General features: G+C 35.1%; 1 protein-coding gene across 1 annotated transcript in view; it reads right to left on the reverse strand.

Moving 5' to 3' along the window:
• The window catches only part of SLC16A7 (solute carrier family 16 member 7), an 80,361-nt gene that overhangs the window by 6,701 nt on the left and 47,758 nt on the right, over positions 1-25,902 (reverse strand). Inside the window, exon 2 of the mRNA XM_074166740.1 lies at positions 23,558-23,800. Coding sequence (XP_074022841.1) covers positions 23,558-23,771 — 214 coding nt within the window. The 5' untranslated portion in view covers positions 23,772-23,800. The remainder of the gene's footprint in view (positions 1-23,557; positions 23,801-25,902) is intronic.

Genomic DNA, 25,902 nt, shown 5'->3' on the forward strand with positions numbered 1-25,902 from the left:
GAACTAATAACTGGTCTTAACACTGTAGCATCTCCTGGACCCCTACTTAAAACTACACATAGACTTAAAAATATTGTCAAATCAGATTGTAAATCTCTGCCCCCTGAGGCTCGTTTTCCCTTACCTCATCCAGAAATGAGTGTTAAAGGGCAGTAAGATAACTATAGGTTTTCTGGGAAAATCTAAGATGTGGTTTAGCATAAAGACCTATAAACTTTGAAAACATTGCTACACGATCATTTTTCACTTTCAACTGCAATTCAGTTTATGGTGTAATTACGTCCATACTAAACAAACAGCTAGTGTGCAATTTAGCATGACATGCATTATATGTTTTTTAAACGACCATGACTAGAATAGATGGTGTGCTACATATCAAGATTAAGAGGTTGTCAAAGCTCTTTAGGTAAACCTCCGTACCATCTGACTGCACTATATTTGGCCCAAACCATTACGAATAGTCTTGCTTTTGCAATAACTGAGCTTATCCAATTCAAAAATAAAAACAAAATAAAAAAAAAAAAACATAATAAAAAGCAATAAATTTCAAACTCAAGATAACGCAGGCACCTGGCATAAAGTGGAATGCCAAGCTCTCCATTTGGTTTTACTGCAAATCATTCACTGTACTGGTAACAGTTTTAAGGCTTTATAAATATCTAAAAGAATAAATGCCAGAAACTCCATGATGTGAAAAAGCTAAATCCAACCAAATTTAAAGTATATTTTCATAAGTTCAGTGTTATTTTAGACTCCACTGTCTGAATTACCTTAAATGTTTTAAAGTACTATTATGGATGTACTGTAAATATTAATTACTACTTCCATATAGAATCATAAAATAGAACAGAATAGAATTGTCTAGGTTGGAAGGGACCTTTCAGATTGACCCCAACCGTTAACCTAACACTGCCAAAACCACCACTAAACCATGTCCCTAAGCACCATGTCTATCCGTCTTTTAAATACCTCCAGTGGTGACTCAACCACTTCCCTGGGCAGCCTGTTCCAATTTTTGATAACCCTTTCTGTGAAGAAATTTTTTCTAACATCTATCCTAAACCTCCCCAGAGGCCAGTTTGAAATTAACTTGACTGAAAATCAAAGACTTGAGTGACGTTTCGATCTTACGGTTTGTGCACTCATTAAATAGCTTGGGTCACAGTGACTCTAAGGCAGCACTTGTTTAAAAAAGGAGGTCCCTGTCCAGGCAACACAGACACTGGCCAATACATTCAGCTCCCCACCAGTAAAAGCAATCTATCTTCTTGCCCAGGCAGCTGTACTGTTCAAGGAAGGTGTGGGCATAGAGGATAAACAGGGTGGCTGTTTTACTGGGAAGGTAAAGGATGCTCAGACTAAAGGCATTAGGGCTCACCTTACAGACACATAAACATAAGAGACCAGGCTCTGCTGCTCACTGAATTGCAGTTTAAGCATAACCATGTATTGAAACCAACAGACTTGAAAATCCACAGCATGGAATGGCTCACCAAATATACAATAGCCCAGGATTTATTAAGAGACTTTAAATTACATATGAAGCAGTAAAACTTTTCACTGGCAGCTTATATTATAAGATACTTAACACTTCTTTATTTCCATTTGGGGGGAACGACTGAGCAGAACAGTGACAGTGAAGTGGGGTTTCTCCTTTGAGGTCATATGGAGAAAGCAGTGAAACATGAAGGACAGACACATTACGCTCCGAACACTTACCAAATATATCATGTTTACTTCTCCTGTCTTAATAAACTTGTGCTTTCATAACTATGCTGAAGCATAACTTCGATCACAATTTTTTTATTTATAGAGCTATATTTGGACAATCAGCAGTTTTGCTCATGCTTGAATCAGAAAGAAAGCCCTTCTGAAATACATGAACAATACAAATATTTCTTCTGGGTCAAAAAAGCTCATTTTAACTTGGACTCTTTGTTTAACTCAAAGCAAAAGTTCCATCCCTATATCAATTAATATTTATATTTTTGAAAATAAAAGCAATTTTCTGAAAAAAAAATTGTTATTATTGCTAAACACAATAACTATTTCACTTTAAAGATACCAGAATAATGGGGTTTTTACATTATTTTCAAGTTCTTTTTCCTGTGATGAGACAGAAGTATTCACGATATTGTAAATTAAAAATTTGTGTAGTATTTAACATTCTGACCTCCCCCCAAATTACTACTGTGATAAATATTGCCTTGCTGTAGTCTTACTTCAAATGTTCCTTTGCTGATATTTAGAAAAAAATGTAGGAAAGAGGCATCATAGGAGGTAAATATTTGACCATATAATTTGCAGATTTATTCTCTACAGGCAGCACTTTGAATTCTACCCTTACATAAATACTTCACTTATGATGTAGATAGACCTCTTAGCAATCTGTTTCTTTACTCATTAAACAAAGACAGAAGGATAGGTGTGAGGCCAAATGAAAAAGAGGTAAATCCACACATAACAGCCTATGAAGTGTTGGAAAGAGAAGAATGGCATTTAAAAAAGATTGTTGTGCAATATTGCTATATTGTTAGCATTTTAAATAAAACCATGGATCAAAAAGACAGCATTGTGCAGCACTAACAGTTTTCCAACATAATCAAGGGAAAAGATGACGTCTTCTGTAATATTTGCCCCAGAAGAGGGGCAAATGTGACTATAATAAAATATGTCTATATTTGTCTATATATCTAAATATGTCAATATTTGTCTATATTGATATATATATGTCTATATATCTAAAATATGTCAATAAAATATGACTATAATAATCATATTCTTTACTACTGCTCAATCAATCCTTCTTTCCTTCTCCTGTAGAACCTGGAAATGAGCCAGATTCTTGTTTGTTTAGGGTTTTGGGGGAAAGGTTTGGTTTTGGTGTTTGGTTGGTTGGGGTTTTTGGGGCTGTCCAGAAATGGCGAGTTTCATAGTACAGTCCTTTGAGGGAGATCATTTTGCAAACCGTTGCTTATTAGGAACAAGAAAACTTGACCTCTGTGGATCTTAACTGTGGTAGTTAGTCCAGGACTGTAAGCTACAGCTTTTCAGATCAAAGTGTGCGATGTTAGCCTCACCTACAAGTCCTGTTAGCTAGAGGTCAAATATGGATGTATTAATTTATGTAGGCAGTGGATGAAGACACTGTAGGAAAGACAAAGCTGTCTGATGGGTCTGAGCCCTGTACTTTCAAATGACCTACATCTGGAATTTATTATGAATATTATGAATACCTTTAAACATAATATTCTCATTGAGATGTTTTCCTTAAGTTAATGATGTGTATTTACCACCACAGCTCCATTTGATTTTGGGTTTTATTTTAGTATATTCCAGTATTTTGATTTAAAATTTGTGCATCTGGGAAATATTAATTGTTCTATGAGCCATAAAGTTAGTTTAACCTTACTCCCTAAGCTATCTGGGAACCCTTCCAATCTGATGAGTAGGTTAAATATTTTCTTGTGAAATCTGTATATATACTTGGTTTTGGAGTCTCATAAAATGGTGCATATTCATACCTTAATGTATATGAATCTACATAAATTCCAGCTGTTTGCCTGCCATCATATGTTTTACAGCCAGGCACAAACCTCATTTCACATCTAACGCTTCTACAATTATTTAAGCAACGCTGACATGCCAGCACGTACACATATTCCTTGCATATCGTTTCTTTATAGCAGAAGGCAGATTAAGCTGTTTAAGTGTTGTAACACTGCCAAAATCATGCTATACATTAATGCACATTAACGCACTAAAGGACTGCTGGATCTCTGAGTCTACTTTCCCGAAGCCTGAAGTAACTACATAACAGATGTTGTCAGGAAGCCCACAAGAATATTTACTGTGATCTCTCCCTTAGCACCAACAAACCCTCAGCCACAAAAGACTATACACTCCCTAAACCAAATTTAAGACCATTATCATAGTATGCTAACAGTCTCCTGGCTGTGTTTTTGTTTTATATCTTTCTGTTTGAGGCAAATGACCAGAGCGTGAGAAGGAATGGGACAGCAACTGTAACCGGTGTCACCAAAGAACAGTTTCAGGGCTGTGCACCAGGACGCAAAAGCTTTAGAAGCAGACAAGAAAAAATAGCGGCTTTTCATATTCTTCATCATATGTCAAGGGAAAGATGGCAAAAGTTATTTCAGCTATGTGAGCAGAGACTGGCTCATGCATTTGGGAGCTGTTTATGATGTTTCATACATTACTATAATAATGTGACACCTATGTTCTGGTTTGATGGCTCAGCAGAACATTCACTTGCACATTTGTATTGTGCAAAATGTGAGGACAAAGCTGCTTTTGCTGGTGTTCAGCACATGCCAAGACCTCTTGGAAGAAATATATTGCTTACAAATGAGTTTAATTGTTTCATATAATAATTACGGCAGCAATAATCCATATTTTCCTCTCACTTCCAAGTTTAACTTTTCAACCACCACTTAAATCTTCCTTCTTCTGCTAAGCCATACTGTTGTAACTGAAAAGCAATAAAGATTACATAACTGGATAATAAGTAGATGTAAAAAGCAGATGTTTGAAGAAAAAGATGCTTATTGTGCTAATATGGTTTAAACATAACTTGAACATTAAAGTTTCTTTCTAAAGAAATATACAGCTTTCTATTTTTGAGGAAATGAATAGAGGGCTCAAACTATGCACTATAAATTTAATATTCTTTCTCATACAGTTACATTCTTAGAGATACATGCTCATATACAAATATCTATCCATTTATTTGCTTTTTTCAGCCCTAAGAAAATATACACTTTAAAAAATTATCTGACTCTGGAGACAATGCAACAACTTTATATCTAAAAGCTTAAAGGATGCAAACCAGATAACAATATTTCCATTTCATAACACCTTGAGGTAATAGTACAGGCAGATCAGTTTTAAGGCCACGAAATAGACTAAAGGAAGATTTATTTGGCATAAAATCTGTATCTTGCTCAGCTCTCAGGTAAAGTAACATTTATAAGTCCAAATGTATTAGGTACACTCCATTATTTTATAAGAGGAAGAGAATCTAGGACACTAGAATTCTTGCTGCCTTTTCTCTTTTCCATCGTTTTTTTTCTTACCACAATGAAAAAACATATATTTACTTTAGGCAATTCTCCTGTAAATAGACACCTCTTTCTGCAAGGAATGAAAAAATGTTCTGCAACTAAAATGGATAATATCTAGTCAGAATGGCTACAATAGTAGGAATCGGTTTGTAGCAGTATCAAGCTGCTGTAATTGTCTTTTATGTCCATAATGAGGTCATCTTTGGGTCTATTCTATATGTATATTCACTGCAGGAATTAAAGTTTCTTTAGAAAGTGTATAATCTAGGGTTTAGTATTTAATTTATTTGTCTTGGTTCGATTTCTCATTGCTATAATACAGAGATCATTCACATCTGTAATTTTTTTCATATACATCCAGTGCATTTATGCTTCTTATTTTGCTACCTGCATTATTTTTAGCATGGAACTAGAGATGAACCTTCTCCATATAAAGGTAATTTTTTAAACATATATTGACAACGTCATACAGTGTTCATAGTGTCATTGATCCAAAGCAACCTGAAATGACTCAGTCTGAACAATATGACATTTATTTAAACGAAGTGAATTGCTGAAATAAGTTGGAAATAAATGCAATAATAATATTTCAAGTTGCACTAACGCAATATTGTCGATTGCATCCTGTCAAGTCAGATGATTTAAACACTAGTACATTTTCAGCCATCTGCTCTGCAGAGTCAATACAACTATCTTTCCAGTCCAGGTTTATTTTTTATTTCTGTTTCCTACAAGGCTGAAAAATCCCAAGGATCTCCAAGAATTAACATTAGGATAAACTACTTGCTAATATCAGGTTTTTATTTTTCTTCTTTCTTTTTCCTTTTCTTCTTTTTTCTTTCCTTTTCCGTTTGTTTGTTTGTTTGTTTGTTTTATAAAATATAAAATCCACTTGCCAGAACTGTTTTGCTTTTTTTGGCAAAGAATCCCCAGTATTTTGCTAAAGTAGAGCCTTACCTTTTGAAGAACTCCTTCAACCACAAATACTTTAAGCAAGTACTTAGTACTGCTACTAGAATGTCATCTCTGGCATCCAGAGGAAAACCCAACTCAAAATTGATTCTGATCATGTCTAAAACCCGTTCATTAAGTTGGAATATGCTTGAAAAATATGCTGCTTTTCTCAAGCAGGACGAAATCAAAACACTGAGCATTCTGTGAGAGTCTTATCTGTAGCTCAAAAACCTTGGGCTAAATACTTTTAGTACTCTTGGATAGGCATTTAGAGAAGGCAGACAGAAAAAAATCCCCAAAAAGCATAAATGAATTTGAAAATATTAAAATTTCATGCATCTTCTTTGTGTTAGATTCTTTATCACATTTCTTGAAATGGCAGCATGTGTTTCTGACATATCCTTCATGTTTGTGTAACAGCAATCACGGTAGCATAGTTCAACAATTGTTGGAAAGCTTTCTCTGTAGTTCTTCTGTGCATCTGGCAGTATTTTTTTTCCATTTCATATAACATTTACAACTGGCTGCACTGATTGCATAAACCTATATAATATAGTAACCTTGACATAAAGCAAAGAGAAAAAAAATGCTCTTGCAATAAATATCACCAAAAAGAAATGGCTAACGTTGAGTTAGGGTTGCTAAACTGTGAGTTAAGATAGGTCAGCAGCTGAAAGCAGAGCATGCCTGGGAGTAAACAGTCAGTCGTTCAATTATCCATTACACTTTGCTCACCACTTCCCCTCCTCTAACTACAATTCCTCAGCGTCATTACCCTGAATGCACCCATTCTCGCTCGTGTCCTGAAGGATCCTTGAATTCTATTAAGCTTTTCTATCTTTTGATTACTAATGAGGATTAATTTGACCTTAAGAAGTTCCTTAGGACTTTTATAAGAAATACAGTAATCATGTTTGTGGTAACCCACAGGAGCTTGGCTGATGGCAGAGTGCCTCAACACACTGGTTGCTTCTTCATGGTTCCTCCTCCCAAAAGGTTACATCTGACAATTTTGAACTGATGTGCTCTAGTCAGGAACACATAAATCTGGCTGCAAATATGAGCTGTCTTTCTCCTGAAATGTTCCAAAGAAACAAAATTAATGATCAGTGGTGCTGGGGCTTGCTTTAAATGGATTGCCTTTATGTAGAAATTACAAATCCTTGATCTGTTTGGGTATTTTGGTTTTCTTTTTCCCAGTGATACATCAGAGATATGAACCAAGGGCATTAAGTATTTTGATTAGAGCCGTCGTTTGGCTTACAGGTTTTTTTCTTGTTTGCTAGGGTGCGAATGTATATGGAGTTATGGACCATGTAATTTAGAAAACATCTTCAAGTTAGCAAATTACGCTATATGAATTTTAAAAAAAAGTTGGAAAATTGCCTAGTTTTTAATCAAGGAGTAACCATGCTGAATATTATTTACATGGATATGTATCGATGCTTTATATTAATTAACTTTTGCATGCTCTGCTATGGAATTTTTTTCAGGAAAGGCTAAAACACTTGATTACAAAGCAGAAGACTTTAAGATGATTTATGACATTTCTTTTGAAGTCAGTAACATGAAACTTCGTAATATTTAATAGGAAATTAGTGTAATCCTATAAGCTGCTGAATGCTTGGCAATTTTCAGAAACTTTTGTGGTCACCGACTACAAAAAAAAGTTCTGTCCCAAAATTAATTGCTCAAATTTCACATTGACACTTTTTTTTCACATTTGTTGTGAAATCAAGTCAGATGCAGCAAAACATCTCAGCATTTTTTTAAACTGTCCTTATATTTGTTTTCCTGTTGCTTTCAGTGTCACTGACAAAAGTGAAGCCTGTGCATAGATATTTGCAAAAACTAGTCTTTCAACTTGGAAAAAGGCAAGAAACAAGAAAAAAGAAAGGAGGGAACAAGTTAATCATGAGATGGAACCAAAGCACCTGTAAGTGAAGTGAATATTAACAGAGATATTGTAACACCAGGCATATATTTCTCACAAAGTGGCCTCCGTGGCTCTGTAATGGGGATAGCTGGAAATAGCACCAGCACATGATATGTGCATCCCAAATGGTCTTCTCAGAAAAATATTCTTTTCATCTCAGAAAGCCAGCTTGTAACTTAAGCATTACATGTAATGTAGTGTACCAACATGAACATTAGAAAATTCAGTGGCAAATATGAGGTATTTGGAAGAATTAATGAAAGTTTCCTGCAGAAGAAAAGACAAAGAATTTTTAAAGCTTAGTGTTTAACCACAATTTGCTCCTCTGTACGTCATAGACTTGCATCAATCTAAATTTAGAGCAGCTTTTCAGACCAAAAAATGTTTGGAGATTTCACTTAAATAATAGACTGTTGATATGCACAATGAGCCTGTGCCATTAAAGGTTACTCCTCCTTTAAATGAAAAATCAGACAAGGACTTACTCATTTTTCCTCTCTGGAAATGTAGTAATGATAATATTACTAATATATTACTATTACTAAATACAATTCTCTATAGCAATAGTTATTATGAAGGCATTAATAAGAAACCACTAAATTTATATCCTTTTCAGGGTTTCACCAGGAATTTCAGGAGGCATAACTCTGCTTCAATGAAAATATTTAGTGTTTTTCTTCCAGAGGTCTCATCCTTGAAGTATTATCCATTCATCTCAGTGGCTGCTTGCTCTTTCTCTATGGATTGTTGCAAGTGAAAGACTTGATTCAGTTTGGTAATATCTGTGTTTGAGCACTTATACTCAAAGAAGCACCACATTTCTGAAAAGGTCCTATCTAATATATCTGCTTTCAGGAAACAAAGAAAATTAAGACTAATCAAAACCAGAGTATCATTTATAGCAATCCAGTATTTCTATTAGTTTTTGTCTCAAAAATAATCTTACTGAAAAACTGCTATGCCCAGACATAGAGAGTACATATTCACACAGACACCCACACACAAAAAAAACCCCAAAAAACCAACCAACCAACCAAACACAAAACAAAAACTCCACCACTTTTCCTTATCTGATTGATTGACTCCTAATGATATAAATGAGTTATTTTTCCTGGTATAATAAAATGTACTCATCCCATTTATAACAAGTATTCACCTGGAAACTTCCGAACTCACTCTTTCAAAGAACTTGAAAATTTGTCACTAAAGAAGACAGTATTTAGTAATTTGTGCCTTGCCAAAGCAGATTATAATTTTTAGCTATAATACTTATCTTTACAGCTTGCTAACTGTGTGAACCAGATTGCCAAACAAGTTTTGCATATTCTGCTGTTACAAAGGGAGAACAATTTTCTGTGTTGTTGCAGATCATAAAACTGAAAAGACAGACAGAGGTTACAGTGTACCATTGTCACTACTACAATTATAGCAACTTAAAAATAAGAGATATGTTGTTAATCTCAGAACTAATTATTGGGAAGAAAAAAAAAAAAGGCAAGACAAACACTGCTTGCAAATATTTATTTTAATTCTTCATAGACATTTTCCTAAATCATGTTATTAACTAGTTACAAATATTTCCCTTTTTTCTTTCTTCCTTTCTGAGGAATGACTGTCTTTTCTACAAATCTGTGTGTGCACATGTGAACAAAATATTCATAAATGTTCATTACTCAACACTCGCTATTATTATTCCCTATTATCATTCAAGATTTTTATACACCTTCTTAAAAATCTCTGGCTACTTTTCCTGGAAGCAGAACAATACTTTGTCATCTGGGAGCCTAGAAGACATCACAGAGAGCAAAAAGTCATAGCAAACTCTGTCAGAAGACCTAGGCTATTTATTAGTTCTTATGAACGTAGGGTATATTCTATGCAACTCAAATAATTACATTTTTTGGATAATGTATTCACTGAAAAATTCAGCCAACTTCAGTTAAGATTAATATTGTCATTTGGATTTCTCTGTCTTCTACAAACTGCCCATCATATTAATGTTCATACAATATCCCATTTTCATCCTGTACATCATCTTAGTTTGTTTTCTTCCAGAATGATAACTAACTCAACTTCTAAATGATTCCTTATATATTGTTACAGGCAATAATATGTAATTTCAGAGAAAGGACAAGATACATGCTTCTTGCTAGTTGCTTCTTTATCATATTCCTTTCTGGTCTTAATTTTGCACTGTATAATTAAACTTCAAATTGAAAATACTCAGTCTACTACCTATGATGTTTCCATGGATCACTTACTGTGAATTATGGATCATGAGTGGATCACCAGTGGAACATAAAATCTCACCTACATATTCAGAAGATATGCAATGAGAAGTATAAATCTGGATGTATTTATAACTTGGAAACATCCTGAGAAGTTATCATACTTAGGTCATCGTCAATAACATTGCAGGATTATTTCCAAATGCATTTCCTATTTACCAATTATGTATCATTAAGCTTAAAATGAACTTTATAGAAAAATATTTCTAAAACATTATTTTATTATTTTCATTATAATTGTATTTTAATAATATCCAATAAGATGCATATGGTGACTTTCAATGGTAAGAATTAGAAGCTTAAGAGTAGGAATTTCCCAAATTCCATTATAGTCCATAAATTAGATCATATCTGAAGAACTGCGTAAGGTAAATATATGTGAATAATCTTTAGTTCACAACATACTGGGGGAATGGGAAGAGGAAGTGAAGGGGGAAGAGGGAAGATGGAGGGGAAGGGAAAGGGAAGAGGAAGGAGGAGGGGGAAGGGAATTCATTTGTGTTTCAAAGATACACAAAATGAGAACTGAGCATTCTCAGCTTTTGGCACCTAAGGTATTTAGAGTGTAAGTGCAATGGTAGTATATTAATGGGATCATACCGGGCACAGAATTTGCATTTTTCCCAGTATTTTGCAAAAGGGAAGACTGAGAAACTGGGGTGGGGAGTGGGGGGAGACACAGCTACATTCAGTTGTCACGGGGAGGGGGGGATGGGCGGCATTTGTGGTTTACTGCTCCTGTTTTCAGACAAGTGAAAAAATAGCATGTATGTATACTGAGAAAATCTGTTTAATAATAAAATGGTATGTAAAGGTAACACAATATTTTGTCTTCCAGGTCAAAAAGACTAAAAGCAAGATAAACTGTTAAATGGCTAGAAACATGAAGAAAAGATCAAAACTAGAATAATAAAAGCCAAAAGTTATCAAAAGAGTGTCCTCTTGATCAAAAAGAGTAAAAAATTTATGTGATATTTTCCATCTTTCAATCATCTATTTCAGCTGTGCCTGGATCAGTAACCTTTATTACACCCTAGCAGAAGCAGAACCTTTGGAGACAACCTAGTGAACAGGTCCAGAATTCTGAAAGTGTCCCATAGGTTCAGATCAGAACATTTTTTAATTTTCCAATTTACTTAAACTTTAGACAACCCAGATTTGACTGCTTTTTAAAAATAATAATCTTTGTGAAAATAGTTCCTGATTAATTGATAATTTAAAAATGAGTTCATCTCGTCTCCCCTTGTTCTTTTTCCCTTGCTTCTCCTTAGCCTTTCACAGCAAAATACACATGCCTGAGAATAGTACTCTATCTGATAAAACTGAAAAAGAAATCAGATACATTTTTTTAATCTATACATTATCTGAGTGGATGTCAGTTTATCTTTGCATAATTCCATACCCATCTCACATACTTTTTGTCATCGAAGTTGAATTTGTCATCAACTTGACACTTTTAGAATTCCACCTACAATGGAAAGAACTTTACCTGATGAGTCTTTCAAAATTTCAGATGTTTCCTACGAATAGTCACATGTCATTTCTTTTGTGGACTAGATCAACAAATATACTTTCCATGGACTGTAATCAACTAAAACATGATGACTTCCTTTAATGAAGAGGAAAGTATGCCTTCCTCTATAAAAACAATAGTTCATAAAAGATGATGAAGTTAAAGTGAAAGAATCATGAAAAATTAGAAGAGGAAACCTGGGACTCAAGCAGTGGAAAAGGAATATATTATGAGGCAGCTGAGCGAAGGTCTTTATGGCATTTTTGTTTTTCCAGGACTAGAGAGGAAACAACATGTATAAATTTCTCTACACAGTCCTTTCCCTTGTGGCAGCAGAGGATACATCTCCATAGAGAAGGTCCTCTGAAAATGGGAGGGTGGAGGGGTGGGGCAGGTCTATACCAGGTCTGCTTACATGAACAGAGCTCTGCTGCAAAAAGCAACATGAAGTGGTTTGGTGACCTAGGGCCATCTTATTTCACTTGAAGATAATATTTTTGTGGCTTTTAAACCAGGAGTATTTTCTTACATAGTGTGAAGAAATAAAACAATCTACTGCTGGCAGAAACCTTATTCTCCACCGAGTAACATCAAGTAGCTTACTTCTAATGACTGTGGTGCATCATAAATTCAAAATAAATTAGTGCCCATTAAAATATAGCCTTCTCATGATTTGTATTACAGATGCTGCCTAAACATTATGCATTTCTGGAGCCCTCTTTCATCTAAGGAGTTATGTTGATATTCTTCAGCCAGAACATATTAAAATAATCCAATGAAATATTCCCCCTTCTGCAAGGATTTAACATGTGTGCCTGTGAGGAGAATATTACTTAGGTTTACTAATAAAAGAATTATTTTCTTCCCACAGGAGGAACTACGTTTCTTTAGTAAGTTTTAATACATCTTACTGAAAAGCAATTGGTTAGAAAGTTGCCTGATCTAGGCAATATGTATATCCGAATATCTTGTCAGGTAAATTTTTTATAATATCAGGAGAAATGATCCAGAAGAAATTCTATGATACAAATTTGTTCTTGTCTTAATCCCATACACCACTTCAGCTCTGTTTCTCTGCACATAGGGTCAAGTGCTTTGCACTCAGGTTACTATTTACATTTGAGTAAGTAAATATGAAAAGCTTCTAAATCACAATGGCAATGGTTTATATAACCTTGCACACTCTTTGCACAGGTATAAACTATGGTGCTGTGTGAAAGACAAGACAGTCACTCCCGCGTGTACTATCTTTGTGACATGCTATTTGATTTTTAAGGAACGATACATAAAATTAGAATTAGCATTGCACAAAACACTCTTATGCTTTAACATCTATTTTACTCCCAAGCTGAAATAAAAATTTCAAGTCTCAGATTTTTCAGCTGAATTAAAACTCTTCAAATAAGTCACTCTGAAATATCTCAAATGTCTTCTGTTGTACAAATAAACAATTTAGAAATATAACTATATGGCATTCCCATGATTTAATTCTTCCTCTTATCTTTTCAAAATAATCACAAACATTTTGTTTCAGATAATTCAATACTATATTGCATTTCATTACCAAACTGTCTTTAAAAAAAAATGCAGCTCTACAGTTTGTTAATTTAGTATAAGCCCAATTGCTGGACTGTTGCTCATTATTGTATATGCAGTCACATAACACACATTGGACCTCGCTCTGAAATTAATTGTCCCATCACATGCTGGGTGGTGTAGTCCTTCTGCAAATCCAGTCCATAGGAGAGATGGGTTTCTGGGGGTTTTTTTGTCAAAATTTGTTTTTTTATATATATATATTCTTTTTTTTTGTAACTTTCTATGACAATAAAAATGTGTTAATCAAAATGATTATTCAGGCCATCAGCCCCTTACAACCATCTCTAATATTGACTACATACTCTTCTCATGTGAGAGTCATACAGTTTCAGGTCACTACCTGAAAATATTTTGTTACATAGTTTGTTGCTTCAATGAATAATCAGAACAAACCTTACAGTCATGGTTCCTGATTTGGGGGTTGGACTAGATGATCTCCAGAGGTTCCTTCCAACCCCATATCATATCATTCTGTGATTCCCCACGCCTCAGTGCACTTTGCAGCACTGGAATTATATAGAATCCAATAAATTAAAATTAAAGTTAGGACACTTGTACTTATGGTTAAATTGTACTGTCTCCTTAGATTTTTATTTTTTGTTTATGAAGCAGAGATAAGCTTACTGACAAATAAGCCAAGAGTTTATTCAAATTATAAGTTTACTAAAGTGAATATTGCCAGTTTTACTCAAATACTGTAAATCCTCAAAGATAATATTTCATATTTTATTTATATTTTATTTTGGGGAAAAGACATGAATCTTTTATAGATAATATCTTTTTAAGGTCGATATAAATAAAAAAGAGATTTTAGTGAGTGCCTCCAGGAGCACTTAAGTCATTGAGGGTACACTGTCAAGAGATCTTGATGTTACAAACACCTATGGATAAACATATTTGCATAAATATATAAACATGTTTATATGCTGACTTTAAGCAGGCGAAAAATTTATTTTAACTTGGAACTTTATGAGATTACTAAAATATTTAAAATTAAGTACCTATTGCAGGATGAGCACCATGGTGTCTATACCTGGAATGGAGTCCCAGGTAGTTATTTTACATGTCTCTGATAAGAGCATAACATCAGGATTGAAAACTGTCATTCATCACTATGTATATCAATGGATCTGTTGTAAGTTTTACTACTGTCATCTTTTATTTTTTCCAGTGTCACTAGCCAAACTATGGCTTTAGAACATTTGGCTATAAATTCAAAGAAGACCTGCAGATTCCCCATATGTAGCACATGCCCTAAAGTTCTTTATCAATAATGTAGTTAATTTACTTCAATTCTTTTATTTTACTGCATTTTGCTGGGCAGATGTCCAGGTAAACTAACTAACTAACTAACTAACTGCAAAGTCTTATTTCACCATAAGTAATGTCATGCTGCTTCTCACTAGTTTTCAAACCTTATGTTCCTTAATTAAATGTTTCATGGTAACAGTTATAGAGTCTTGGTTTCTTATGCATTGAAGAGTTCCTTCAAAGAAAGTCTTTAAAATATCCAGAAGTAAAACCGCCTTCAGTTTGTTTATTTACTTGCTGCTCTGGAAATTACAACAATTTTGATTAGGCAAATAACAACAGATTCAGCTACTTAATTACACGCACTCAAAGTTTAGCAATGTCACAATAAAGGGGGACTAATTCTGCCATTTGGGTATATGCCAATATTTAAATCAATTTACAACAGAACTGCTCTTGAAGTTTTCCTGAGAGAAAGTTGACTTCCACGGACACAAGATTACTACCCCTTGTAGGGAAGGCCAAACAGGACACCTGTCTTCTTCTCTTGTGCCAGTCCTACCCTGAAAGCCATTGCAGAGTTCTTGGGAAGTCCTGACATTAAGTTTTATTCTACTATGCAGAATACATCAAGAAGATAAAAGCTAGGACACATCTGCAAATCTGGAAGCAGCATGTGCGGGACAGAGGAGCTTATTCTGGTAAAAGAAGAAAAAAATTCAGGCAAATAATTTCTGTTACTGGAAAAGCAAAGGAGTCCTCCAGTCCTTCATAGGAGAGCAGTATAAGTAAGGCTGGTACCATGACAAAATTGGTACTTCCAGCTGATACTGGCGGGGAAGTGTTTGGGGATCTTGTTAGAAGGGGGCTGAAGTGTATTCAACTTTCAAATCATTCACAGAACAGAAGAAAATATAGATTTCTAGATAAATCCATAGATTTCTATCAGCTTATAATCAGCTACAGAAGAATGTAAAGTTGGTCAATTATTAGACAAAACAGCTATTCTCACAGTTGTGTTTTCTCAGCTGGTGATGGAAGAAAGGGAATTATGGGTGTGAGGAAAGTCACTGCAAGATTAGAGGAGATTTACAAGCTAATAGGTAATCTTAAAATTACCAGGTATTTTTAATAGTACCAGAACTAGTACAACTGAGTTGGTGTCATTGAAACGCAGGAGAATTACAGCCCATGCAACACACAAGAGGAAGATTAAAGAAGAAAATCAAACCTTAACCAGAACAAGCTCAAAATGACTAACCATGGGTGCATATCTCTAACAGGAACATTCTTAGATTTCAGGGTCTCTGGGGAGTAAAATATAACATATAAGTATAGGGCAACAATAAGGTAAGGTGGCATCACCTTAGATTTGCGGAAAATGGACATCTGAACTCTTCCTCTAGATTCCTTTGGCACTCAAAAGACAGAGAAGAGTTTCTAAAACATGATTCATTTGATGTGTTTCAGACATTTAACTTAGGAAGGGATGAATCAGAAATTCCTGTTTTTATTGACTGAGAACAGACGATGTCTAGACAACTGGATCAGATGTAGGTGTCTATGCGGAGGAAGACTAAGCACATGAGTCCTGTCCGTATAATCTCTAGTTACTATTGTTAAAAAGCTGTAAGAGTAGCACTACTTCTGTCAAAGTCTTCTAAAAGTCAAAGGAGAGATAAGTGTTTCAAAGCAGTACACATAGAAAACCAAACAGGGTACATGTTCCCATCATTAGTGGGAAAGTGTTGCAAGAAGTGTTTGAACTACATGAGGAAATCAACATCTTTTTTCACAATACAGTCTCCTATGTTAATCACATTCTTTCATTTGGTTGTCTAGTCATAGTACATATGCACCCAAACAAAAGTCAGGTAAAACTGCAATGAAAATGCTTAGCTGTTTCTTGGCAATCAAAAAAAAAAACCTACCAAAACTTGTGGAAAAGAAAGGTAAGGTTTTCTTTTGTTTGTATGCACCAATGAAACATATATTACCTACTAAAGCTGCAGTTGTTTGTGCTCTTTGACATACGTAATCTAAATAGAATACCACTGTTAGATGAAAAGGTTCTGACTGATCAGAACTTCTTTTTATGGTATATATGTTTATCTACATGTGTCATATGTGATCTCTGCAAAAATCTTCAAAACCAGTGAATCAATTAAAAGAGTGTCTAAGTAATCATAAAAGATACTTTAAAACCATCTCATACTTTGATTTCTGTAGTTCCCCTAGCATCAGCATAAAATTGTCACTATGTCCCTGGTCCACTTACTTTTGTTAATTACTATAGATCTACAAATCTTTATGAATCACAGTAAAAATCTCAGCTGTTGTCGTTTGATATTGGCTTAGAATATCTTCTAAACATATCAGTACAACTCCGTTTCCCCAGAATATACCCTTCAAAATAAACAAGGAAATAGTTCTTAGACATTCCAAAACAATGGACCAGTAAAATTCTATAATAAGTTCTTTGTAAAGTGCTGGGTTTATTATTTCATTTGAAGTGCTGGTGTGACTACAATGGTATACACAGACTTTTCCTTCCCCACAGTACTTCTCTGGTATCTGCTTAAATATCTCATGATTCCCAGTTGTGTTAGACCATTGTTTCACTACCTTTGAATTACGAGACACACATCACAAATACAACCATTGTATGATCCAGTGATATGAAAAACTATATGGGAACCAATCCAACATTATTAGTACACACAAAATAAGCATTCTTTCGTCAAAGTTCTATGAACTCAATGAACATATCAAAGGCTTAAATTTGTCCCTTGATATCTTTCTTAAACAAACCCAAAGTTTTAGCCCCTTAGAAAATGTATTTTATGATGCATGTTATTTATTATTGTTTGACTTTGACCCATTACTTGAAACTAAGCGGGAGAGGAAAAAGAATATTCTTTGCAAAGCTGTCAATATTGATTGCTTTTACTTATAGTAATCCCTGGCTATAAAACGAAATGAAGATCAAGACAAAAACAAAGCCTTAAATAGGAGAAGAGCGCTTAACTAATGTTCATTATGTAATCCACGTTGCCTACTTGTATGCAAATGAGAACTGTTTTAGTAAAGGGCTTTAGCTAATTAAATTTAAGTTACCACAAATATTTCTATGATATGCATCCAATCATTGCTAATAACCTATGGATTGGATACCAAAAGAGCTTGGTAGAAAGCACAGTGGGAATTCTTTGTCATGTAATGTCTTTCTGACAATTATTGAAAATTAACATAAGTGTACCAATAAAAGAAAAAAAACCCTTATTTCTCTCAGTGGCAGCATGTCCTTGACTTTGAGACTGGCTTGAGTGTCGCTCAGTGTATCTCAAAAAAACCTATGTTTTTAGAAAACTTGACAAAACTGGATCCCCAAAAGGTACTGAATATTTAACAATTAGATCTTATCTGTTCAGCCAAACATGACAAGTTGCAGAGCAAAAAAACCAGCTTGCTCCTATAAGGTGACAAACCTGTTTGAAAAAAATGTATAAACCCATCTACAACAGATCTGCTTTTTCCATCTTTCTTCCCATGACCATTTTAAAGAGTGTTTTCTAAACATTAGGGAAGGCCTCTGTTTAAAACAAGCATTGCTACCGCAGAACACTCCTCCCTACAAGGTACAGGTCTAGTAAAACTCAAAGCCTCCCAAGAAATGTTAGAAGTGGCTTTATTACCCTTCAGAGGCTTTATCAGGCACTCAGGCCTTCTTTTTAAAAACTGAACTACTGTAAATTTGTAATATTTTTGTTGCTCTTGATACCTCTTTTTTGTACTTATCTCTACTTGCTAGTAAGATTCAAAATGCTCTGTTCTTGTGTCACCTCATTATGACTTCTTTTCCTTTATCTGTGAGTCTCAAATTAACTTGACATAGATGTTTTACATGTATTTTAGGCTAAATGTGAAGTATTCCCTCATGCCCATGAGGCATTCAGAAAGTTGATAAGTTCTGCTTTCAAGGACACTCTAAATGAGGTTATTAAAATTCAATACTTTGCATATTCTGATGGCAAAAAATGCTTGTCCCTGACAACAAAGGACAGAGGTCAATTTAAGAAAGCTTCTCAATCTCCTTCTCCATGGCCACTGAAATCTTTGTGCCAGTATTTGTAAAACCAAGATAAGAAAATGTTACCAGGGAGGACGAAAAGTGTAGGAGCCCAGGTCCCATCCAAAAGTAAAAATCCTTAACCATCTGTTGTTTGTGTTACATGGATTTCGCAACTGTCATCTCCACTGTGCACACCATTTCATCTTCACAGCAATATCACCAAAACACCCACTGAGATAAAATCACAAATATTTTGAACATACCATATGATATGTTATTTTCCAAATTAATATTTGACAAAGTCCAAATGAGAACTTTTCTATAGGTTACTTCTCTGTTGTCACCTGAAAAATCCTTAAAGGTTTTGCTACTGTTTGGAAATACTTAACCTCAAGCTTGAATAACTTAAGAAACACAGAAATGCTATTAAATGCTGCATTTTTTGATTATAAGCATGTTTTGAAAAATGGTAATGGCCACTACTTACAATTATATTACACCTTTCTGCAAAAGGGGTCCAAAGGTCTTTTTTAAATTATTTACTTAGAAATATTATTTAAAATTTAAATGGACCTTTCTTTTTCAAGCCTCAGAACAGCAAGACTATCCTACATTTCACAGCTGGATATGGCTTGAAGGATTTATTATCTCTCAAGCTAATCTCTGTAACCCAGTGTCACCCCCAAAAAGTTATTTATTTTGGAAAAAAAAAACCAAATGAAACAAAGAAACAAAACCCCCAAATTGAAATTGTCCTTGGAAAAATGACAGAAAAAGAGTTAAAGACAAGCGAGTAAACCGACTGCTTTTTCCCTTAGGAAATTTAAAACTCAAGGTCAGCTGTGCCTGAAATCACCGGACCTGTCACATGGCTTTCATAGCTGCCACTAAGGCTCCTATCAAACCTACAGTGAAAGCAATGAAAGCATTTTTAATGGAAACAGATCAAGCTCCGATAAGAAGCTCCCTAATCACCTTTGGCTGTTAACACTGTGCAAAGTGAGAGGTGAAGTTTTGAAAAATAGAAGAATGAACTAAGAGAACTTGAGGTCAAATGAATTTGAGCTTTTTCTTGAATTCCTTAATGCTTGTGTGTGTTAAAGCATAAACATGGCTCTATGAGTATATGAATACATATATAGTTTATGTATATAAAATACATACATGCACATACATTTTATAGACGTACGTGTTCATACACATACAGAAACACAGGTTGCCCTGTCAGGATAACTCAACTAATTCCATTTTATCCCAGCTCCTGTCCTCCAGTAACGAAAAGTTTGGTGGTCTCAGTCACAGTCCCTTGGGTGTAGGAGTCCATCACAAAGCCATCACCCTTAATTTAATACAATTGACAGTCTCTGCTCAAGAGAGGCAGAAGAAGGAGTTGCCATGGAGACTGAACTATTGCTCTTCTCCAGAGGATGCTTTTTTCAAGGCACAGAGGCTGTGCAATACCTGTAACCTTGATCACATCACAGGATCTCACTTTTTGGGATGGCTTTTTAGTAAACTTTAACAAACATCCAGGAGATAAGGGGGGAAAAAACAAGAGAGCTTAAGAAAACAAACAAACAAAAATAAACAACAAAAAAAAACCCACCAAAAATTAATGTGAAAGTGCATATTATGCCAGGCTGAGAGAGGAAAAGAGTTTCATATTGATTTGATTTATCAGATTTGTCACCTCTGCTTAGTGCTTTCCTAACGGGGTGAATGCTGTGCTTGACCTATTTGCTGGAATTAACCAGGACTGCAGGAGACCATATGGATTGCCAGATGGTCTGCTATAATTTAATACCATTTATTCTAAGTATGAAGTAAGTGATAAACATAATTAACATTCTTTTAGCTCCTTACTGGATGCCTTTTATTAGTTTCTTTTTTTTTTTCCTCAGGCATTGAAAGGTAAGTTAATACCTTGTTACTGAAACACAGATGCCAGCTAATTACTGCAAGAGGCTGCAGCCTCCAAAGCAGAGTGTCTGCACAGACTCTAACTTATTCACTGACCCCACTGTGTTGATTAATAGGTTGAATGCTAAGCTCTAATGAAGATGACAGATCTTAGATGTTTTCAGGTTACCTTAATTAGTAGTATGATGAACAGAGTGTTCATTGCAGATGTATGTATCACACTTCATAGTAAACAATACACCTTGTACTCGTGTTCTGAATGTGTATTTCGCATTACTGCACATCAAATGCTAAGGAATCAAACCACCTTCAGACAGTAAAAACAATGAAGTGATTTCCTTCAGAAATGTTTTTCCTGATTGCTATTTCATATTCTGCCAGTGATTGTCTAAATGGCCTATTTTTTAGGAAGTGATTCTAGAGAAGCTATGGCTTCAAAGAGTGTTTACATCAGGCAGGGTCGTCATTCTCAGCATTTTAAAACCATGAGTCTGTAACAAGATAGCCAAACAACTTTGACTATTCTTCCTGTGCTCATAAACTTCATAGTGACTGAGGTATGTGTTAGCAGAATTAATAGTAAACCATTTTGTAATTTTTCATGTCAGCGTACAGGCAAAGTTAGTATGCTGGTACTCAGAACAGTAAAAGAAGTATTAGAGAAAAGGTAGAAGTACTGAATGCTTTGTATTTTGCATTAAAAGTTGTGCACATTGAACCTCACAGATAAAAATGACCACAGCTAAACATCTTGTGATTTGCATCTGTATTGTTAATAAAACTTGGGTGAACTTTGAGATGACAGAAACAGCATAAATTAAATGTTAATCAAAGATTAAAACAAAAGAACAGCACTTGCACTATAAAGTAAATCTGCTCTTAGAAAAAAGAACCTAAATTAGAAAACCTGGTGAAAAAAGAATCCAGGTCAAAAGTCACAGCATAGGGAAAGTCAAGACAAACTCCAGCTTTTCAAAAACTGTGCACTTCCCTTGTTCCGGATGGGTCCAGCACTTATTCAAGATCCTCCACATGTACACTCCACAGCGCAAGTGCTCATGTGTCCTTAAGAAGCAACTACATTAAAGGGGACCTGAATGTGATGGGAGATGCCTCCTCTTTTACTCCACTCTTGATTGCATTAGTTCAAGTTACTTCTTCACTTGGTGAATTCTGGTGAATCAATTGGTTATTGTTGCTGGTCCTATAAAATCCTTTATGATTCTCTACTAGTATATGAATAATTTATAAACCTCTACTAGTATATTAATATAAATGGGATCAAAATATCTGAACAGCAAGCTTTTGTTGATATTGACACCACTTGTCAAGGCGTCTTTATAAGGTCTCCTTCTCTGCCAGCATTTGAAAAAAGGATCCATTTTTCCATCCCATTAACTGAAAAATATTTACCTGAGGTGCTTTAGGTAATCCTATGCTGGCTGAAGGTTCATTTTTTATAGTCAGGGAGGAAAAATGGGTACTTAGAGACAGTAACTGAGATAGCCTGAATTCCCCTCAGTAGGCGCTTACCTCTCTTCCCTGACTGCTAAAGGATCTAGGATCATTCAGGTGTCAAAACTTACACAGGTTGAAATCAGAGAGAAAAAATTACCATGCTAAAAACAAGACTTCATCCTTCCTTCCATGGGTTCTTTACTGGACCTGATAATACCATGCTTCGCTATTACACAGATACCATTTCTGAAAAATATTTGAGTGATGCTCTTCAGTGATCATAGATGTTGAATCTTAACATGATATTGGCATGTTGTTTTCTATGTATATACATTTATACATATGTACATATACATACAGATATATATAAATGTATGCATTCAATTGCTCCATCATTGCAAATACATTTATATATATGTACATATACATATACATATACATATAAGTATAAATATATATAAACGTATGCATTCAGTTGCTCCATCATTGCAAATAGCCTCAGATGTTCCAAGTGGTTACCTCATAACATCCAAAGAAAGGGCAATGCCAGATCTATTGACTGAAATAACCTCTTATTCAGACCTCTGGTCTGCCTGAAAAAGTATTTTGCCTAAGTAGCACCCAGCCCCCACCAATACTTAACAAAAAGTATTCTGAAAGAATGAAGAAATCAAGCAGAATTTAACAGCTAGGCTTTGCAGTTGATAGACACAAAACCTGCCAAAGCAGTTTGACACTTAGTACTTCAACATGGCTTTATACTTTAAAATCCTTTTTCATCTGTCTTGTTCTTCACTCGCTTGCTCACAAGAAAAAATTCATCAGAAAATTTATGTTCACTGTTCATTTCAGTCCCAAGAATAAGATTGTCTGTATCTTAGCTGTCATACAGATGGCATGTATGAAACATGGGTCTTGGCCTAAATGGAATGCAGGATTTTATTTTAGGACTAATAGGGACAAGATGTAAAAACCCTGTCTACAGAGGAATACCTGTGCCTGACTAATGAACCCTCACTGCCATAATAATTTTCCATTTAAGCTCCATCATCTGATCTATTGAGAGATCTCACTGAGGAAATGGAAACCGAGAAAATGTATCGCCAGTCCCAGGAGTAGTTACTTGGGCATTGCTTTGTTGGAAAATGTGACTCTTAGAAACTGTGAACTTCGGGAAAAATTGCAAAATAGAATTAGGTAGAGGAACAATCAAAAGGCCCTAAAGGGAAAACAAAAAGGAAGAGAATATAAAATGTTTTAAAAGAGAAAGTAAACATTGCTTTAATGATGATGTGGCTAGCAGTACTCTCTGATAAAGTATGATACAAAAAGAAGCATGTATTTTGGTAAATTCTTTAGGTAATAATGATAAAATTAGGTAGCAATTAACTTTAAATGCTTTAAGACCATAGAGGAAAAAAAAAAAAAAAGAAACCCAAACGATGATATTTGCAAATGTCGCAAATGTCACAAATGTCTTACCTCCTGCATACATGACAGCCAACATTATTGATGATATCCAAGCTATCTCACTATATGATGTGTGGAAGATTTCTTGTATTTCTTTGAAGAATACTGTGATGGCTTTGGGGAATGCATAGGAAAATCCAATGGAGATAAAAGCCCCAAAGACCACTACCCATCCCCAACCTCCATCTGGAGGTGGGTACTGTGGCGCTCCCGTTGCTGGTGGCATTTTTGGTCTCTGTCTCTTCTCCAACTAGGCTGAAAAAGAAGAGAAGAAAGAAGGTTTCAAACAGTTTTCCTCTTTTCTTTATCAAACTGCAGAATTCAATCATCACCTGCAGGGATTGTAAAGAATCCTTAGAGGAGAGAATAATTTCCAGCTTTCATGGGACCACAGAATGCAAGTACCTGTTTTTAGAAGCAAAATCTGTTCTGCCAAAACACTTGTGACAAGAATATTTGCAATACCTTATTCAGTATGTGGCAACTGTTACAAATCACTTGCCTCAGTCACTGAAGTTGTATTTGCAATTAGTCACTTATTGGAAAGTGACGTGTTTGTGTGGGTTAATTTACGTAGCTCTACTATCTACAGTGTAGACTTAGCACAGGAATGAAACATAAGCAAAAAACCTGGAAATTTTACTTACAGGAAACAATGGAAAAAAGTTACAGTAAATTATCACCAAATGCCATTGTGTTAGCAAGATTTACCAGTACCTCAGCAAAATCATCACCAATGACAGCAAGGGACAAATTCATTACAAATTTTTTTATCATATGCTGTCATATCCAATTTTTGACCATTGTTGATATCTCTTGCTTATCTCATGAGAACACCTAAGAAGTGGGTTCAAAGCAGAGATTTAAAATTTTCGGTGTATCCATAAAATAAATACAAAAATATTACAATTCCATATTGTACTCTTATTTTTTAAATTTTCATATTATTTGATGTTGATATTACTTGCAGGAACAAGGTGGAGCTTGATGGTACTAATTTTGCTCTGTTTCCAAATGTTAGAAGACATCAGGAAGAGTTTTACTAACATCACAAACTTTCCACAGCTATTCTCTAATTTAGAATTTACCATAATAGACACCACCAGAGTTATAGAGGTTCTGAGAGATGCAGCCAACACATTCAGGCAGCTCAAGACATCATAAACAATCCACATAAAACTCCTAAGGCCCGAAATAAATTTCATACTGTTATTATCATCCTGATATCTAAAAACTTAAGCTTTCCACATTCTGCATAACCTTTTTAGAAAACATGTAGTACCAGGAATCCATTTTGTAATTCTGAGATTTTTCCACTATCAAATCCCTTTATTATTAAACACAGAGCTGGAGTCCACTGTGTTTTCTTCTGTGCAATTCAGCCCACACAGACAGCATGAACTAAAAATTCCTCCTTCCTCCCTGTTTCTTTCTTGGGCATTTAGGCAACTTATTACTCTCGATTGGTCTCCTGCCATACCAGTATCGAAAGCCGTGGATGATAACAGTGTGTAGGTTGCTGTTATGCTTATGATTACCGGCAAGTCTCTATGTGATTTCTTCCGTGCCACTTACAGCATATTCCAATTTCGCGCAGCAAACTGCATTAGCAGCGGGAGTGATAAGATTACCTTACAAAAACTGAAAAACGGACTGTGTCAGCTTATATTAATCTCTTGGGATAGTGCCTGGAGAACTTTCAGGGTAAACACCATGTAGCATTGCATGCAATACATGCCACAAAACTAGCAAAGTGTTGCTTTTAAGATTATCTTTCACTAGGCTAGCCCTGGGATAGAAACCCACTGTACTTCTGATTCTCCACTTTACTGAAGGTGATTTTAGACATCGCCCTGATATTGGCAGACCTCTGGGGGGAAGCTAAATCAACCACTGAAACATCTGGCTTCTATGCAAGGTTGCAAAAGCCCAGGTAGTTTGGCTTCTGCATCATATACAGATTTGCTGCTGGCAGCAATAGATATCTATTGCTCTGTACGAAGAGCATACAAATCTTTTTATATGTATGTTCAGAAAGAACCTCTGGCATGCACTTTGTTTCTGCTTAACCTACTCTCAGCTTAACATTAGTCCACTGACACAGATCAGTGAGGAGAACCTGGGCCTGCCACTAGAAGAAGTTGGACAATCAGAGACAATTCTGGTTGCCAAGACTTAACTTTGGCAAAACAGTTAAATACCAGTTTGCTTTTGCTGAATCAGGACCCGTTAGAAGGAAGAGTATCTCAGCCCATAGTAACTTATAACACATATAGTGATGATCAATTGCCTCAAAAGCACAAAACCTCAAATTGGCATGAAAAGCAGAACTGTTTCTGTGAAATGAGTGACAGTAA

Source organism: Numenius arquata, chromosome 2 (genome assembly GCF_964106895.1).
Source record: "Numenius arquata chromosome 2, bNumArq3.hap1.1, whole genome shotgun sequence".
Taxonomy (NCBI): Eukaryota; Metazoa; Chordata; class Aves; order Charadriiformes; family Scolopacidae; genus Numenius; species Numenius arquata.